Source organism: Channa argus, chromosome 16 (genome assembly GCF_033026475.1).
Source record: "Channa argus isolate prfri chromosome 16, Channa argus male v1.0, whole genome shotgun sequence".
Classification (NCBI taxonomy): domain Eukaryota; kingdom Metazoa; phylum Chordata; class Actinopteri; order Anabantiformes; family Channidae; genus Channa; species Channa argus.
The window spans coordinates 11,120,189-11,140,697 of NC_090212.1; the positions used below are offsets into that span (position 1 = coordinate 11,120,189).

A 20,509-nucleotide genomic window follows, 5' to 3' on the forward strand; every position below is an offset into this window, starting at 1 on the left:
TCTGCACTTTCTGACCTCAGCACTTTCTGTCTTTAGATCCTGCAGTTGTCATCATGACCCCTGCAAAAACACTCACATTACATGCCATAATGTTCATTTCCCATCTTTTAGTCAGATCCCAGAAGATTGTTTTGTGACATGGATACAACCCTGATATGAACTCCACTGAGGTCCTAGTCTGCTGGATGTGCAGTTCTAAGTGAAATTTGAGCCATGTGTGTACAATACCAACTATAATGTTCTTTTTTTGACAGTCAAATTGTGCAGTTTCCTAAAAACTACTAAGATACAGTACGTTTCTGCCAGTTTGGCTTTAACAGAAGGTTCTCAAAACTGTTCAATACATTTAAAAGGTCCACATCTCTGTTTTTGCTCTTCTCAATAATTTACCAGACAGCAACTGATTTCAACAGGCTATACATGAATGTGCACAGTAATGGATCCACTGTGATTTGGATCTAGGACCACAGTAAGAATGTGGCACATCTGATATGAAATAGCCTGACTTATGTCTGTTGGTACTGTAGCATGTGAAGTGAACATAGAGTTACAGAGCTTCCAAGTTGCAACAAATGATGCAAATATGATGTACTTTATATCATTTTTGGTACAGTCCTCCTAAAAGGGTATTGAGTATATTCTGCTATTTAAAATTAATGTCTAAATCAATTAGATAACAAACAACCTGGGTAATTATCCAAGCAATAATCATTAAACAATTAATGACACTTAACAATGTTACTCATCAATGCTGATGTCACAGTATATCTTTAATGATCTTTTTTGTAAGGTCTTTAGAAATGGCTTTTAAACATGTAATTGTGGTGATGAGACACAGGCATGAAAAAGGTACTCTAAAAAAAACATCTGAGAGTCTTTACCTGATGGCCTCCAAACTGTAATTAATAAGCAATGCAAGCAAAAGATGATGCAGTAATGATATACTTATTCCTTACTGATTCCTTTTGCACAAAAAGGAACAATTACTCAAACTTTTCTGTGTGTGTTTGTACAGATGTTATTCGATATCAACTTAAAAAGATGAGTGCTTTCTTTTTAAATTCAGCTCAAATGGGTCTTAAACTCATTTTCTAACATTTAAACTGTGGTATAGAGGCAGCTTATATTTCAAAATTCCAAATGTAGTTTTATAGCAGACCATGGCTGGAAGACAAGAGTCAAACAGTGGCACTGGAAGTGGGAATGGGCTGCAGTGTGAATATGCCAGCCTACAACCGAAAATAAGGAGAGGCTGTTTGTTAGGATATGAAAATGATATCAAAGAAGCAATACTGTTGTCACCTCTGCTAATAGGAGCATTAAAATTATCCACATGCAATATATTCAACTCACACTTCTGCTTACGCATCCTGCTATCTTCATGTCTGATTGTGTTGTGAACATCCATTATGAAAATGCAAACGTGAGCATGCTTCACAAAGTCTTCACATGCAAATGTCAGTGATCTTGTCATGGTACTGGTAGTTGTGTTTGTGTACACATACGAAGGGATGATGTAATGGGGAAAAAAACTCAACTGTGGGACAATAAAACTCTAAAAATGCAAGTGGAAAAACAGCAGCATTGCTCTGGTGTCTACATTTATTGTTTGACAGTTACAAAAAAGAATCAACAAGCAAGATGAAATAACCTTGCAGGGCTAACGTAAACTACACACTTTCACTTAGTAGTACTTTTTCATCTCTACACCTACAAGGCTGTTAGCAAAAACAAAAACACCTTCTAAGTAACAGTTTTACTTGGAGGGTGCACTGTAGGCATACGTTTTTCAAATAAATAAATAGCAGAAGTGCTGATGGAGTATGAAACTCTTGAATGTCAGATAACTAACAGAGTAATAGTTCTGCCTGCCTCACTGGGGAAAAGATTTTGCACAACCAAAAGAGCACAGCTAAAAAAGAATCTATTGTGAATAAATTAGGAAGCATTTGGCCCCAGTTCTAACTAAAACATGTAATATTTGTTCCAACTGATCAAGCGGAATTTTTTGCACCATTTTTTATTTTACTCAACATTACAGCAAAAAAGAGAATAAACAGCAACAAATTGCCTTAGTAGTGTAAAACTTCTCAACAGGTAAAACCACTGTTCCAGTACATCAGTAATGTAGAGCCTTACTGAGGACAGGAGAGGTTCAGAAAGTGGAGAGTGGTGAAAAATTGGAAGGAATCAGTCTGTGAAAAGCTTCGCAGGTGTATAATTTATGACCTCTATATTGCGCTCAGCACAACTCACATAGCTGACTGACATAAGGTAATCCCATTTCTTCACCTCTCCAGACAGTTCTGACACATGGGAAAATCTTTTGTTGGAGGGTCTAAAGAGAAAATAGGTTATTTTTCCACTAAAACATATATTTTTAACAACAGTAAATGTATATACTTTGTTATGCATTTAATTCAAGTTAAATCAAGTTTGCATACAATTTTCAGCAGCAGGATATATGTGTGCCATAAGCGACCCACACCAGTCCCAGAAGTGTTTGTTTTTTGGATGTTTGGGAATCAAAGATCGTGTACTGGCTGCCACTGGAGGAAAGAGGGCCAGGATATAAAGAAAAAAACAATGAATGTGCATTCAAACACACATTCGCACTAAAAATAATCTGAGTTGAAGCAACTGAACTTTCTTATCCCAGCTATACTGGCTGATACAGGTGTACTGGCCATTCAAAACCTTTTAACCTGATTGAGAAGTGCCAGAGGGCTTATTCATATTCATGAGAAGCCTGATTAATGAAGATGGATGATTTACGTGCTTTCAAGATACTAAGTCTTTCCTGTCATGATCTACTCAGACAACAGATAAATGAGATTGTGACTGTTTCAGCTGGGAAGAGGTGAGTGAATTACCAAAGCAGAAAAAAAAGGTTGGCAGGAAAAAACCATGGCCCATGCAATGATCTGGATACCACTGCAATTGACTTGTTCTTAAAAAAAAGGTGTATTTAAGATGCAGATTTGAGAGCTTGATGTGAGAAAAGATTCAATTTTTTTAATCCTGTTTACAATAGATGAGCTTGATAAACCTGCAAGGCTAATGTAGTTTGTTAATACCGACACCCCGGCACAGATAATCTGTAGAGCATTAGGCTGTTTTCTACACATCAGTATTAAATTATTTTCTGACACAGCTGTTTGTCATTAACGTTTTTGATAAACCTAGATCAGATGTAGAAATACTGGCAGAGTGGGCCACCATGTGGGCAAAATCTATTACTACCTGACAGAAAGATCACTCACACATGCTCAAACTCATATATTATTTATTACAATTAATATTTTTCTTATATTACAGAGGTCCATTTGAAAACATACAAAGAATCTGTGCTATGATTAATATTTCCATATTTCCAAAATGCCATGCAAAGAATAGGAACAAAAATTCACAGAACCAAAGTTTAGGTTTTGTACACCTGGGAATGAGATAAAATTCATGTGTCAATAACCCCTCTGTCTCTCTTTCTTTTTTTTTTATGTTTTATTTTTTGGTGCAAACATTTATTTTAATTCAAGATCAGACCAGCATCACCTGACAAAAATGAAAGGCATTTGAAAGGTGAGTAAAACCTACAGTAATTGCTTGTCTTTCTCTTGATGGAAAACACTTGGGAAAAAAAAAATAAAATAAAATAAAAAAAAAAATTATATATATATATATATATATATATATATATATATATATATATATATATATATATATATATATATATATATATATATATATATATGGGTTAATGGGAACAGGCACGGAGGACTAATTAAGATCACACGGTAAGATTATCACACATTTGGATTTAACATTATTTGTTTGCTGAGTGATTCCTAAGGCCATATTATTTACTGTGTGGGGATCCAGAACATTCACAGGGGTTTTAGTTTAAAATGAAATCAAATATAGTTTAAGGAATTCTGCTTTCTGCGTTGCTTTTTGCTCAGTGGGCTTTACGTCTGGATATCCACCATCAAGGAATATATAGTATATAGTAATGGGATTCACTCAGTGGAGGGGTCTTCATACTCTTCTAATAAAGGCTGGCCACCTTTATTCTATTCTTTCCATCATAGCCCAAGGAACTGAAATAACTAATATGAACATATTCATATGAGGATGCTTGATAGAAAGTAAAAAGGTAATCAATTACCTGATTGAACAGAATTCTATTCTCGAAAAATACAACACAAAATTAATCTACTCCACTCTCTGTACAGGGAGGAAAGCAGAAGTAGACAGGATGTGGGCATTTTTAGGCGACACTCCACCCAAAATCTGTTTTTTACTTTAAGACTCTCCCTGTGTGCTTGTAAGGTAGCTGTAAATGGTTTGTAGTTTCCTCCTTCATGTAGAACTTAGCTTGCGGTGTGTCAGCTTAAATATGTCGGACACTATGTGTTAAATTGTTAACAGATGTCAAAGAAGATTAAAACCTTCTCCAACACTTTTGCAGCACAATTCATTTCTTTAAAGTCAGTTGCGAAGTACATTGCCTCTGTGTTGTGCTATCATCCTCCACAAGGCTCTGCCAAAAAAGACATTCTTTGGACATAACATAATGAACGTACACGTGAGTTGTTAAAAGGTGAAGTAAAGACGTGATTTGAGCAGTGTTTTTGTCTACTATGAAAAGTTTTGGATTTCATAATTAACCAAAGCATCTGTCATTTGAGAAGGAAGAAACTACCAATTTAAAAGGAAATATTTGACATTTTGGACACTTTGTTGTAGAGAGTCAGGCGAAAAGATTGTGTGTACATAAAATGTAAAGCAATGGCCAAACTGTCAAGAGTCAGTTTTACATTTCAGATCACATTGATAATATGTACCTGAGATGCATTTCAAGCATCTAGGAATCAATATCAGCACACTAACAAGCTTCATAACACAAGGCTGAGATTCTAAATGAAAGGCTGGGAATGTTTTATAAGGCAGCATAATCAAGGGCACAGGCTAATGGCAAAGTAGGATCATTGTAAATCGTCAAAATTATTGTAGCATTTAAAGGTGAATAGGTGAAGCTTTAAAATCTGAGGAAATGTGACAGGAAGCTGGGAGAGGCCAAGATTTGGTTTGGTCCTTCACATTAAGCATCTCTGATCACTGGGTGTCCTTCAAACTGTATCTGAGATCCTTTCTACAAAGGTGTCCTCATTTCTGCCCGGAGGACTTTAACATCAACACACACATATAAGAGGCTTGTGACTGATAGGGCAAACTCAATCAGTTGCAGAAATACTATTGCAAATAATTCACACACTTTTCAGCTTGGACAGTGCAGCTAAGAAGGTGAAAAAAGTCTGACCTTCATTCTAATCAGGAATGAGAGCCACTCATCTAAAAGTCTATTCTTTAAAATTATCTTTTGAAAATAAATTATATTTTCTCGGTACAGAAATAAATACATATCTCTTCTGAAACATAGGAATGAGTCATCACAGATCTAAATGGTACACTGAATACATTACTCACCATCTCACCATCATCTCTGGTGAAGAAACAGGAATATAGGTGACTAACTGATGCCATCTGCCATGAACAGACACTCATTCAGATATTTAAATGCAATATACACTAAATTGACACCAGAGTCATATCACACCTCTGGTGAACAGCTTTGCGAAAGTAAAATACTCCACACATAGGGATAACAAAAATGTCCTCAGTGCTTGGCTCAGTGGACATCTTTACACTGCAAAACCAAACCAATGGACTGTGCTTTCCATGTAGATGCAGGGCCCTCCTACAGTGTTACAATCACCACAGAGGTGAATCTTCGAGTAAATATGTAATGTAGGTAAGACTTGAAATGGGGAAACTCCTAACCTTGTTCATTTAAAAGCTAGTTTACATGTTTTTACTGGTTTCCAAATTGTTTCTTTAAACAACTTAAACACAGATCTTTGCACGAGAGCTTGTCTGTAACCTGTCAGTGTAGAGTAGAAAACTGCATGTCTTACTAAACTCAGATGGACACCAAGCAACTGCAAATTAAAGAGAAATCCAGTGACAGACGTGATTTATCCCTCAGCCACGCAGCCAGAAATGTCTTCATTTCTCACCTCTTCACAAGAACTAATGCGGCATACTACGCTTGTGATTATCTATGACGTATCATTGAGACACGCATATGTAACATTATTCACATGTAACATCAACTTCACCTCTATCAAATGTCACATTTCTAAGAGCTACAGTAGCATTTTCTACAGCAGAGCATGTTCCAGGTTCTTGAAACAGCTGCTATAACACCAAAGAGCCATATATGACCATTTAGACCATTATAAGACCATGTACATTGCCATATTCATTCTTATGACATTACTCTTAACAAATAAATGTGTGACCTGATAAGTGTGAACAAGATATTTTAAATCAAAATAAGCTTTTGTTTTGTTCCTTTATCCTAAACTTTCAGTTCCTCTCTCACAGAGGCAGCAGGTAGTTACACAGCTGACTGCCAACGGTTGTGGAGAGTGAAACCCAAGAACAGCGTGATGTGTTATGACCCGTCAGACGCTACTGCAGGTTCTTGAGAAGGCGTCCGTACCGGAAGTCATAAACGTGTCGACAGAAAAACACCAGGTCTGGGTCAACGTCATCGGGCACACAGTGGTGGGTGGGCATGGCGTTGCTAACAACAGGTGGCACCATTAGGGAGGCAGCATTGTCCTGTACGCCCTCCCTACGGCGTTTTACCAAGGCACAAAATCTGGAGACAGCAAATATACAAGTCGTCAAACTCAAAGACCTTGGAAAACATTCAACACAGTCTGAGAACTAAGAAAAGCTGTCAGCTTTTTATAGTAAACAGAAATCATTAGAAATCATCACTAGAACTTGAGTTTAGAATGCATTCTAAAAAAACCTTAACCACTGTAACATGTAAAAATACTTTCTTACCGACAATACTGTGCCAATGTTAGGACATAGCATTTGTCTTCAATACAGGCCACACTGTTCACATCCTGGTGACGAGACGCAAAGATCTCATTCTAGGAAAAGAGAGAAAAAAAAATTCATTTAACAACATTTGACACCCTAAAAACCTTAACTGTCAGCGCATGTGCAGAAATCCTCGACTGAGAGGATGCTACATTATACATAAGCACTTCTCTATTACCTTCGGTTACACATTTATGAGAGAAAGAGGTTTCCCTTTTTCCTCTGAGCCAAAGCCCTGTTACTGTTTCCACACAGCTGCTCTGAAGTATTTGTTGTTTGTTAGTGCAGCCGAGAGAAGACAGACTTCGTGTGGTTTATTGTTTCTAAAGACTGAATAAAGTGTAACTTGTTCCTATGGGAGCAGCGAACACAGCAGAAGCTTTTCCTCAACATGTGTGCCTCCCTGCATGTGTGTGTGTGTGTTTATGTTCTCAATCTATCTGTTTGAGACGCATTTATAGTTAATGAATTAACTTGAGTCTTCAAATGTAACGGTTTTATTTTGATGCAAACTTACTCTACAAAATAGTCAGATGATCAAGGGTTTTAAAGGATAACTTTTGGTTATTTTCTTGTATTGTCAACAATGACCAGAAAGACACTAAAACCAACACTGAATCTTCTCTACTGACTTTTAGTTACTTGTCAACCTACAAGCTGAATTAACTTGTTTATCTGTGCCATAGACTCCTGCTGATCTCTGAAATCTATAACACATTGTTCCACTGGATGATATTTCTTCCATTTCAAAACAAATGTAACTCCACTAGAGATCTCACGCATATGCAGCCGTACGAGGAAATGCTGATTCAGACCATGTGGAGCAAGGTTCGTTTGGCTGATGTGTTTTAACAGTTTTTGCAAATCAGGGGTCTATGGCATAGACCGGGCTGCAGGCGGACAAGCAACCAAACACAAATACAGAAGATATCAGATGTTGAAAATGAGAAAAATAAGCTCATTTTGAATTTGATGGCAGCAACACATCTCAAAAAAGTTGGAACAGGGGCAACAAAAGCCTGGAAAATGGCCACAAAACAAAAACAAATAGAGGAGCGTTTAACAACTAATTAGGGTAATTGGCAACAGGTCAAGCAAAATGACTGGGTATAAATGTAGCATTTACGAAAGGCAGTGTTTCAAATGTAAAGATGGGCAAAGGTTCACCAATCTGTGACAAACTGCATCTAAAAATTTCAGAAAAATATTCCTCAACGTAAAATTGCAAAGAAATATCCCAGTACAGTATATAGTATCATCAAAAGAGTCAGAGAATCAGGAGGAATTTGTAGGCAAGGGACAAGGGCAAATGTCAAAACTGGATGCGTCTCATCTTTGGGCCCTCAGATAGGTTCAGGAATACTTTCAAAAATCACTGTCTGTTAACCCAATTCACCACGCAACCCACAAATGTAAGCTAAAGCTGTATCATGCAAAGAAGAAGCCATATGTGAACATGATCCAGAAATGCTGCCGTGTTCTCTGGGCCAAAGCTCATTTAAAATGGTCTGAGGCAAAATGGAAAACTGTTTCAGAAGAATCAAAATTTAAATCTGATATGACCTGCGGACTCAAGAGGAGTGGGCTTGTTATCAGCAGACAGTACAAAAGCCAGCATATCTGATAGTATGGCATTAGTTCCTATGTTGTGAGCCATTTACCCATCTGGAAAGGCTCCATCAAAGGTTTTAGAGCAACATACTATATGCAAAGTCTCTTTCAGGGAAAGCCTTGCATATTTCAGCAAGTCAATGTTAAAACACATAGTGCATCCAACACAACAGCATGACTTCGCAGGAGAAGAGTCCAGATGCTGAACTAGCCTGTCTGAAGTCCAGATCTTTCACCAATAGAAAACATTTGGTCCATCATAAAACAAAAAATCCAGCTACAAAAGCCCAGGTCGGTGAGCAGCTGGAATCCAGCATCAGACAAGAATGGGACAACATTCCTCTCCTAAAACTTCAGCAACTGGTCTCCACACTTCCCAGACATTTACAGACAGTTAAAAGAAGAGAGGATTCTACATAATAGTAAACATTGCTCTGTTCTACCTTTTTTTCTACCTTTATGTTGTTTATGTTCTATTGTGAATGTTTAGTGCTCTAGTGAGTTCTAGTACAGATGAGTTGGAAAGTGTATTGACTTGATCTTGCACAGACTGCTGTAAACTTGCATGTGCACAAATACACTCTTCTTTCCATACAAAGATCCAGGTACTGCATTTGTGGACATGCTCCACATCGTTGCACTAGAAAGTGTGTCCTCTTGACAGCAATAAAAAAAAAAAAAAAAGCTTTGTTTTCCTCTTTTGTGCATGTGTGAGACCACTTCACAGCAACAGCACAAACAATGGGTAACATACAGTATGTACAGCATAGACAGTGGATAAAACAAGTGTCCAGTTTTCTGTTCTAGTGCATGCACAGACGTGGACGCTCGCAGATTTACCAGATGACACATTTCTGTTACGTTGACATTGTGGCTATGTGGATTTAAAAACTAAAATTGGCCATAGGTGCAATGTACTCAAAAGCAACTACAGTGCATTTGTTTGTGGTAAAGAAGGGAATTGTCAGTCACTGCAAGCATGTGGGACAGTGTTTTTGAAAATGTGTGGATGATGCTGGAAGAGGAACAGCAACACATGTACATAGCAGCTGTTTCTTTGGAGAGCAGAAGTTCAGGACGTGTTTAGGGACAGAACTGAGTTGTAGGTGAAACATGTTTTAGAAGTGGTCAGAACCCACTACAGTCACTGCAATTGTGTGCCACACGACAGATACCTATGTAGACAAGCCATAAGTTACTCAGGCCAGGCACACAGACAATACTTGTTAGGAGCATAAGTTCATTATTGGTTTGGGTATGTTAATAGGAGCTATTGACAAAACATTCAATATACTGTAACTTACGTAGTGATTATGTAAGTTACTACTATTACTATTGACCGGAGTTGTTTCAGGTGTTCAGGTATAAGGCTTTTTTGAATACTTGCTGACTACTCCCAAAACCATTTTGTTTAATTTTTTTCCTCCTCACCTCACAATGAATGCTGAGGTTGTGTCCTCCCTGTGTGTGTTCTGGACGGTAGTACCAAAACAAACTCATCATCAGCTCTCCTGAAGAAAAAAAGCACAACCCACACAAATACAGTTTACTTCAATCCTCAAGGCAGTTATTACTGCATTATTTCAGCTTTTCCTGTGGTGTGAATACACACTATGTACAGCGTGTGTACTACCTGAATCTGGCTCTTCCCACATAGCTGAGATCTTAGCCACGTAAGGCAGAGACTTCTTCCTGGGTCCAGATTTCAGCAGAACAGTGTCTCTGACCCGAATCAGCTCCCCGTCTCTCTGGATTCCCTCAAAACACTTCCTCAGCACCAGAGCCTCCTCTCCCTGGGAACACAAACATCCGGAAATACTGACTCCTGCAGCAGCTAGAAGCTGATAAGCTGTTGGAGGCTGGGGGGGTAAAAAGCTGCAGGATGTGATTTGTACTGAATGACTTGTGTGTTTTGACAGACTATTCAGAAAACAGTGAATATGCCCTCATGTGACAACGATGCATGTATGATAAATTATTACTATAGTCTCCAAGGACAGTCAAGTTAAATTACACCAGACTTATAATTACAAGTGGCACCATTATGAATGCGTCAAAAAAACATCAGCATGACTCTTCACATACCACAGAGAAAACCTCTCTCTGAAAGGGCAGTCCAACTGGCCGCCAACCGTTGGTGTTTTTTCTGCGGCCGTTCTTCGGCTGCTTGGCAACCGTTCGACCTCCGACGCTGACAGAGCTGAGCTTCTGTTTTTTGTCTCTGCTGAGAGTGAAGACAGCTGAGCTGAGGCTGCCAGAGCCACGTGCGCCTGATCTCGACCCGCTGGGCGACTTGGCACTCTGCGGACACTCCTTCGCCACCTGCAGTGGAGGTTGGGGTTGGCTGGGGTCAGACAGCGGAGTCTGAACATGGGGCACTGATTGGCCGGCTGGAGGCACAGTGGGACTGGGGCAGCCAGTGAGGATTCTGGGACTGGGGCAGATGGGGATGGAAGAGGAGCTATGATGGTCATTGAGGACTGATGAGTAGTCATCTAGGGGAGGGACTGAAAAGGTACGATAATGTGTCAGAGTGACAGAGCCAAACATCACAGAAACATAAAAAGCAATAAATTATTAGTTTCGCTGAACCTGCAAAAAAAGCAGTACTGTACACTTTACAGTACTTTACACAAAATGAAACTAGTTACTGAGGAACTAATAACGAACAACTTGATAGTTCATGAGTATGGACTGAATGAATCTGAACAGACTCTGGGAGATTACTTTATTAATGAATCCATAATTGTCAGTCATTAGTCACTTATCAGTGATTACGTGTTGAGCAGCTCCTAAAGAACTCTGAATTAAGTTACTACAATATAAAACAGTTAAAGATGAGTTACTAGAGAACAGACTAACAGACATGGAGATCGTATATTAATAAATGTAGGTGTGGCTCCCAGTAATTCAGGTGAGGTTACATATGTGGAAAATGGGTAATGGCAACTAGACTTGTATCTTGTTAGGTTGACCTACCTCATGATCTGCTGCAGGGTGGCACAAACTGTAGTAACAACAAGTTAGATACTTGTTAGATATTAATTAATCGTTGGTTATTTTTTTGTATACCCTTAAGAAAAGTGATACATCATACTAAATACTTAAAAAGTAGTCCCTCATGATTTCACTAATATATAAAGTAATTTATTACTCCTTTCGATTGCCCTCAAGTAAAGTGACACATCATACTGAGTAATTACTAAGACATAGGCACTGTGGCAGTTCCTACCGTTCAGCTTTGCAGAGGCAGAGGTGACAAAGAAACAAAATCTAATGTGTCCCAGCTAATACTCAGATAACCCAATTAAACCTTTCTAGAACAGTGGTTTAAAAGCCTCCAAAGAACTGAGCTAGATGGGGTAATTTTGCTGTGAATATGTGTTGTTGACAAATCTCATTGGCCATAAAGCACGTTAACATCATCAATGTAACTGAGCTACCTGAGTCATCAGCTGGCTCATGTGGTATTTAGTAGCTGGTGTGTCTTTGTCACACCTCCTGAAGGTGGTTTGAAGTAAAGCCAAAAATCAGAAACTGCCACAATGCCTCAGTCTTATTTTGTAGTATCTTCACTCATACACGTGTTAAATATCACATATGGTTATCACATATGGTTACCTTATTCAAATGATAACCATATTGCTATAGAAATGTTGGTTTTTATTATTAGTATGAGGAGCTGTAGACCTTATCTAATATACTTCAATTCTTTGGAAGTGTTTAGTTCAATTAAGCTACCTGAGAATCAGCTGGCACATTATCTGTTATTTCAATAATTATCAGTATCTTTACTACGTTTTAAGTTATCTTGGTTCAACTGTACAGTGTAAAGCATTTGGATATGAATATATTGTATGTGCTTGAAATATGATGATATAAAAATATTATGACTCCTGCTGTCTCTGGTTTATTTTTGGTAACTAAATACAAATTCATCAGTAACAAAAGTCATCTATCTATTAGTTTTAATCACACATTAATAAGAGACATGGTGATAATTACTCAGTATGACGCATTACTTTACATGAAGTTACAGAAAAAGAATAAGTAATGATAAGTTAATCATGAAAACATGCCAAAGTGTCTCTGAGCAAGACACTGAACCCCCGAACAGCCCATTCCCCTCCCCAGCTGTGCAGTGCTGGTCCAAGCCCGGAAGAAATAAGGGAGGGTTGCTGTTAGGAAGGGCATCTGGTATAAAGACTGTGCCAAATCAACATGCGGACATTGATCCGCTGTGGCGACCCTGAACTCACGGGATAAGCCGAAAGGACACAAAAACAAATTAGGGACTATTATAAATTACTCTGTATAATATATACAGTAATACACAGGTAATATAATCTCTCCCAATTAGTTCTCTAGTAACTCATAAGGTACTAAATTGTACTCAACTAGTTATTTACTTGAGTATTAATCAACTACTGATGGATTCATGTAGTATCTCCCAGTCTGTTCCCTAGTAAATCATCAATTTTAAAGAGTACTCAACTCAGCTTCTATTCAGGTGGTAAACTAATGAATTAATCTACTAAACTTGATTATTTATTATAATATTGCTAAGTCTGTTGTCTGGTAAATCATCTTCAGCTTCTATATAGATCAGGTTCTTCCTTGTTCGTTTCTTAGCAACAACTCTGCAGTAGTACACTAAGTACTACTTGTGTACAGTATTGCAAGGTGCTATTGACGAGCTAACAGAGTCTCAATTAAGGTCAATTATAGCCTTCAGCAGCCACACACACACACACACACACACACACACACACACACTCTAAGCTAAGACAATGAAAAACACTAACATTCCTTTTCTCCTTGTGAGATAACAAGAACAGGTTGTGCATATTCCCTTGATACAGCATGTGGATTTGTCATTAACATGATTTAATGGTCAGTTTATTTCTGTGTGATTTCCCAGCTCTCTGGATGCAAAGATCAGCAGCCTTTATTTCCTCCATGGAGAATACATTAACATTAAGCATTAGCATACTTTGTTTACAATTGGCCTTCTGAGGATACACAGTAGCAATGCAATGTGACTACTGTAAATACAGCTAGTTTAGAACTACTACAGGTTTGTGGTATTAGCACTTTACACTTTGTTTTACATCTCAGAGACAAACTGGAATGTTTTACCTGACTTGCCAATTGTAATAGTAATTAGTTATTTTAGACATAATAATTGTATGTACTTTAATTTTTAATGTTTTAAAACTGCAACAACTTTGAACCAGCTGAGGGTAGCAGAAACAAGCTCTACATAAAACTGTAAGAACTTAATAGCTGCTTAACACTCTACTATGTTCATCTGGTAGTTAATGGCTTTTCTCGCATCCAGAGAAGTGCTTCAGTTACAATGTTCAATTACCTTCAGGTGAAAATTGTGTTAATCTCACTAAAGTGTAACTTTAGTACACACACCCATTCAGTACTGAGGTATAATCAGGCAGGAAAGTGGCAACACCTGCATGGCTGGGTCATAGGTCCTATATTCTTACAGCTTTCACTTACCATAGTAGGAAAGGCACAGGTCTTACTAATGCTCTGCTCTATCCTAGCAAGTCATGACAGTGTGACAGGGAGCCAGCATGAACAATACAGGCTAAATGGATTCCAGCCACCATTAATTTCATTATTTACACCTGTGCTTTTCCTACTTTGGTATGTCAAAATGTCCTGAAAATAAAAATAAGCCTTTTGTAAAGATTTCCACTGAGATAAAGGTTGGCGGTGCTTTTATAGAGCAGTGTCAACCCTTAACAGTCTGACCTGGTTTTGGGCTCTGAAGAACACGGAAAGAGAGAGAGAGAGAGGGACTGTATGTGTGTATGTTCATGTGTAATTAAGTGCTGTATTGATGTAGCATTCAGATGTTTTAGAGCCATACATCCACACATTCAGGCAGACGCTCATTCTCATGCTGTTTTCTTGTTCTGGTTCTGATTCACATGTCCGACTTAAACACAGCAACTGACTGCTGATACTTGTGCTCATACAATCAGCTCATTAGGTTTCAGCTGCGCAGGCCTTGTATTCACTGTCCGCCGGCCCGTATTCACACTGAGAAAAAAGAGGTCTTGCCCTTTATCTGATATTTTTTGTTACTTCCCACTCAAATGACATTCCAAAATGGGAGATTAAAAATGCCTGACATAATAGCTATTCTCAGCACATTGTACTTCTTTGGCAGCTGGATACGGACTGACACTGCATACTAAATAACCTAATAGCTACACTATGCTTATACACTTATTATAGACACCTAGTTTTACTTAGAAGGGCTATGTATTTTACAAATGAACTTCGCTTGACTCATCATGAGGACTATTCAACCTGTGGAAACTCTTTTAATTTCTTTTGTGGCTCTGGAGGGAGCTCTTTAAGTCTGAGAAAAGAACCCTCACCCTAAAAACTGATAACAGAAAGCTTCACTTTTAAACCGGGGTCAGAGAATTTAAAAAACAAGGGCATCTACCCTGCAGAGGAAGTCTAAAAAAATGTTGTATTATTTCTATAATAGAAACTAACATTTAAGAATGGGAATGAGCTTTTTTTTTTTTTAAGATGAGCTAACCTTCAATTTATTACGGCCATTTTCTTCTCATTCTGAAGTGAAAATGTGGATCAAGTTGCTCCTCTGTACAACCTTAGACAATGGGTGCCCTATTTAGGCTGTTTCTAAACTCCTTGACGGCGTTGTCAATGTTGTGTAAATCCTCCTGTGTGTAACGGTAAATCATCTCAGTCTTTTCTGCATGAACAATTCTGACACAATGTTAGATGTTTACAAAAAGTAAACTTAGTCAATCTTCAATCTGCTCACCTCTTTTGATGTTCTGTTTACATGTGGTGCAGTCTGTGGGGTTGAAAGAGCACCTTCCTTTGGCTATGGGTGGAATCACACTGGTATAAGCAGAGTAGCCGTTGATCCTGCAGGGCTCTCCGTAGCATGCCTCCACTGAGGTGCAGCAGTACACTGGATGGGTGATCCCTGAGGGCTGTGCACCTGTTCTGTGGAGAAGCTTGGGTCTCTTTCCACTCCTTGGACATAAACCAAGGGGTGTTATAGGTGAGGTGGAGGTGTCTGGGTGGCTAAAATGGACGTAATAGCCTGGGAAACAGGTGTAGGTGTGTGGACTGATGGTTAAGGCTGCTGGGTGGGCTACAGAGTGGGGGGACTGAAGATGGTGATGATGATGATGATGGTGGTGATGGTGGTGGTGGAATAGGTTGGACAGCGAATCGTCCTCTGGTTCCTTGAAGGTCTTGTCGTCCAGGAAGAGGGCGAGCCTGTGACAGTACTCAACACAACTCTCCTGGGAGCAGCAGTAGCAGGGGGACAACTCGGTCTCGACCTGCTCCTCTTTGATTGTTTTTATGGAGAATCCCACTGTAGAGCCACAATGAAGAGCATGTTTGAGACATTCCTGGCCCCCTGTGGTGCTTTTCCACTCAGGATCCAATGCCTCTGTCTTACATAAACAACATCCCTGGATAGTCAAGCCCATCTGCGATTGTACTGGATCCTCTGTACCCTTGTTTATGTGTTTTAGCTGCCCCTCATGTTTGGGATGTATAATTTTGGTCTGCACTGTTTCTCCACAAACAGCACTTTCACTAAGCCCATCCTGAGTCGTAGCTGCTGCTTCACTTCCACTCACCAGCTTGGACTGAGTTTTCTTTTGCCGTTTGGTTCCATACTGGGTGCTGGTCAGTTTGAGCAGCGTTGCGGCAGTAAGTCCTGCCTGACGCCGAGGTGTTGGCGCAAACAAACTTAACCAGTCAATGTTCTGAGCTTCGGCTGATGAGCGCTTTTGTTTTTTAAGTTTTTCTTTAAGGGCTGCTCCCTCTCCTGAAGTAAGCATATTGGCTTTAAGATCCCGAGGTTCGGTTTCAGTGGGACTATCTTTAGTTGAATCTTCATTGGAAGGTTGCTGTTTCTTTGTTGCATTTGATGTGAGACAATCATGTCTGTAGAGCAGCAAGCTGTTGACAGCTTCGGCATTAAGGGAGGCCATTCTCCGCCTGCGGGGCTCAAGGACAGGTGTAGTACACATGAGTAAGGCATCAGATTGGTTGATTTTTGGTTCCAGTGATTGCTGATTGATTCTCTTATGTCCAGATTTGGTCCTTGTATGAGTGGAGCTGGAGTGGAGCTTCCTTCTGACATTTGCACCCTTTTGCTTCCAAGCTTTTGTTGCATCCCCTTCTTTACCCACAACTCTTTTCTCCTCCAGACGAGTGAGCAAGACACAACAGTCCAGTGCATCTTCTTCACCAACTGCCAGTGCGCTCTTTCTATGTCGGCGTACCTCTTTCTTATACTTCTTTTTCTTTCCTTTCAGCACATTCATACTCTCTTTCCCTTTTACACAACCTCCTTTCTTCTTGCCTCCCTTCTCCTTCCAGGGGTTCTCGCATTTTATTAGCTGGCTACGCTGAGCTTTCACCATGATCTCAGCGTCTCGGGGTAAATACACCACTGCATACACAGGGTTCTATAATGGCGGGTTTCAGCTCAGAGAGGGCCTTCAGTGAGCATCATAAAGGATCATCGGATGTGTCCACACACTGGGGAGACACAGAGCAGACATTTAACCATACGTTGACTTCCCTGTTGTAGACAAAATATAACAGACACAATATTCTGGTGCATTGTTTAACATCTGATATTACTTAGTTTTGGTGTAAGTTTTCACTCTATGAGCCTTCTCATTACGTGAAAATACACTGCAGTCACAGGATGGAGGAGAAGTCATAGAGATAAACAGCACAATATATGTTATGTTCAAGCCTGAAGCCATATGTACACCAATTGCCTTCTCATTTTTCATTCCTGTTTCAGTTTAACTTTGCTCTTACATTATAATATATATAAATTAATTGTGCTGCATATTTACATTTAGGGCTACAGCCAAAATCTATCAAATTCCCACCTTTTATTTCCTTGTATCAATAAAGACAAATTTCAGCTCCTTGAACCCATGTGACAGCAGATTAATGACTCACACAATACATCAGGAGCCCAACATTACAAGCCTTCACCCACTCACAGCCACAACACAGAGATACAGGGCAGAAACAGATGAGGCATTTAAGTGATGCATAATGTCTGAATTTATGGATTCTTTTACAAGTGATATGGAGCTTTAATTCTCAATGCCACAGATATTTAATTTTAGCCATAGCTGTAGCTGGGCTTCGCAAGTCTTACTATGGCTTACCAAAGACTATGTAATTAGATTAAACATGAAAGGGCTGCAGAGTGTTTCACCTCCTCGGATTAATTATTTCAGTTGTCTGAGGTCAAAAAGGCCTGCAAACCCTTTTAAGTCATGTGTGGTGTAAAATTAAGAGATAATTCTCCAACATTTGGACACACAAAAACAAACAGTATGACCAAATGACTCATGAATTGATCAGGCCTTCAGAAAAACTGATGGCAGAAACACTTGTCACACAATGGCCTCTACAGTTTCCATGTCAACCGGCTGTTACAGAGTACATTAAAGTTCCTCCAGCAACTTTAATGTAAAAGATACATAAGGAGCTTTGCGATTTATGCTTTTCTGCTCTCTCAACACAAAAATAGAAGGAAAAAAAAAGAACGTCAATGTTTCTGACGATTCAACTGCCAGTGACCTTTATGCAATGGCACACCTGCATGCAACATAAAGACATGGATCATCCTTCTTGCTACAGCCACAGAAACACCATTATGCTACTTGACCTCCAAATTCTAAGTCAACATGTCCTATTTATATGAAGTGACTCTTGAGCTAGAAAACCATATAGCTTTCACAATCACACACTCAGAAATTATTATGTCCCAGGATCAGTTTCCATTAAATCTTGACACACTTGACAGGCATTGCCATCAATGTCAGATGACAAATGTATTATAGATATTTCTACACATTTTGTGCTGTGGTTTAAGCCAATCTGTAAAAACATACTCCTTCACGATGTTGTAGCAAATATTACAAATTAATCACAATAATTTAAGTTTGAAACTCTGACTATTTTCAGCCCAGATTAAACTGCAGATTATTGTCTGTCTATAAAATTTCAATATAAAACCTTTTAGACATTTTCATGTCTTGTTTGGTCCAACTAATGGTCAGTTCATGGTTATAAAAAAAAATGGAGAAAAGCTCACACTCAAGGAGAGGTAGCTTTTTGTGAATCTTACTTACATAATTTAAATCGACTGCTGAAACAAATTCCCATAGGCTTGGCACCCCACTAGTCAAACTACAGTAACCAAATCACTGACTACATTAGAAAAGTAGCCAATGAACACGTCAGCAAAGGTTCTACATGTGCAGAGATGTGTCCTTTATTGGCAGAGTAGGGAAAAGTTAATGGAAAAGTTATTTTGAAGAAAAATGCATCTCCCCACATAAATTTCCAACTTAATATAAAAAGCAGGATCCATCTGCATTGATACTTTAAGCTACATTTATCCATATTGTGGAAAATTACTCTGTTTTAATAATCTATACTATTTTATAGATCTATATTATCTGTACTATAGAAATGTGGGTACAAAGCCTGCAAGTTTTGCTCAGAATGGCTTATGATTTCTGCTGGCGTGGCTTTTACACACACCGGTTTCCAATGTTCTGCTTTATGCCTACAGGATGGTACTAGTAAAAGTAATAAGAACGTAATTATTTAGCCACTTGCAGTCAAGCAAAACAGGTTATGACAGTTTATGACTCAAGGATGCACGATAATACAACTAGGAACTGTTTTTCCACATCATGATGTTAACAGATTCCCCTAACTGCATATTAAGGCAATGAAGTATTTACATTACTTCATCTTATCACCAAGTTTGTAACAAATCTGCTATTCTATTACTGTGACACCTAGTGAAGGCTTGGTTAAAGTGCTTTTATTTCAAGGAAAAGACAGATTGAGGAGATTTCCTTCTAAAACAAAATATCTTCCACAGTATGATTACTGTAAAACTTACAGTATAATGGATACTTCTGAAATTTGAAAACATGTTATGCCTTCTTGACAACCAATCCCAAGAGCTAAACTGAATGAGAAGAAAAAACAAACAAACAAATAAAAAAACCTTTGACTCTGTAGGAGACACCACCCTCTTGCTGGAAATGTTCAAATGTTCTCAAAACTCAGCCTGCCCTTATTGCTGAATGACTCTATGAACCGTGAAATGCGATCAATGAAAGAGAAATTTAATTTCCAGATAACAAGACAACAGAAGGGGCCTCACAGTGAGTTTCTGTCTGTGGATATCAAATCAAGTTGCTTCATTTGAATAAGACGAGCGCGCACAATAGGACAGAAGCACACTGACGAGCATCATTATTTCCACAGTCTACAACAAATAACCGGACAGAGTTTTTTTCTCTACTGTTCTTTGACTATGGTCTTCGACTTTCTTTGTGTTTTTCAAAATCACTGGGGCCAGATTAAAAGAACTATTTAATACTCAGCCTTTTGCACAGCAGCAATAGCTATGACCAGGTTTACACAAATGTTTGAAAACCTTACAGTACCTTTATTTTTCTGACACTCCACAGGAGCATAAACATAAACTTCAAAACTTGCATATATATGTTGATATTTTTGCAATTTCATTACTTTTATTTCTATGGACCAATCAATATACAAAATATGTTGTGTTGAGTGCTCTGGACGAGTTTGTGCATATATCCTGTTTTCTTTTCAATAGTAAAACAAAAAAACCCAACAAAAACGAGTCAATTCACTCTATATTTTGGATACAACAACTTGCCTCTTAGTCTATAATTAGAAAATTAGCTGGCAATATTTTAATAATCAAGGTATTATTTGAGGCATTTATAGGTGAAACTTACAAATATTATGTCAAAATGACAACGTTTCTGGTATTTTACAGACCAAATGATCAATCAATTGCTTGAGAAAATAGCAGCAG

General features: G+C 38.6%; 1 protein-coding gene across 5 annotated transcripts in view; it reads right to left on the reverse strand.

The window, feature by feature from the left end:
* Positions 1 to 3,269: 3,269 nt before the first annotated feature.
* Positions 3,270 to 20,509, reverse strand: part of bahd1 (bromo adjacent homology domain containing 1) — a 28,221-nt gene continuing 10,981 nt past the window's right edge. For 4 of the 5 annotated variants that reach the window (XM_067480737.1, XM_067480738.1, XM_067480740.1 and 1 more), the window contains exons 2-7: positions 15,398 to 17,145; positions 10,657 to 11,078; positions 10,205 to 10,364; positions 10,003 to 10,082; positions 6,919 to 7,010; positions 3,270 to 6,727 (exon numbers count right to left, since the gene is read on the reverse strand). In XM_067480737.1, the coding sequence (XP_067336838.1) occupies positions 6,535 to 6,727; positions 6,919 to 7,010; positions 10,003 to 10,082; positions 10,205 to 10,364; positions 10,657 to 11,078; positions 15,398 to 17,027 (2,577 nt within the window). In that variant the 5' untranslated portion in view covers positions 17,028 to 17,145 and the 3' untranslated portion in view covers positions 3,270 to 6,534. The remainder of the gene's footprint in view (positions 6,728 to 6,918; positions 7,011 to 10,002; positions 10,083 to 10,204; positions 10,365 to 10,656; positions 11,079 to 15,397; positions 17,146 to 20,509) is intronic. The other variant, XM_067480741.1, reaches the window with a different exon arrangement.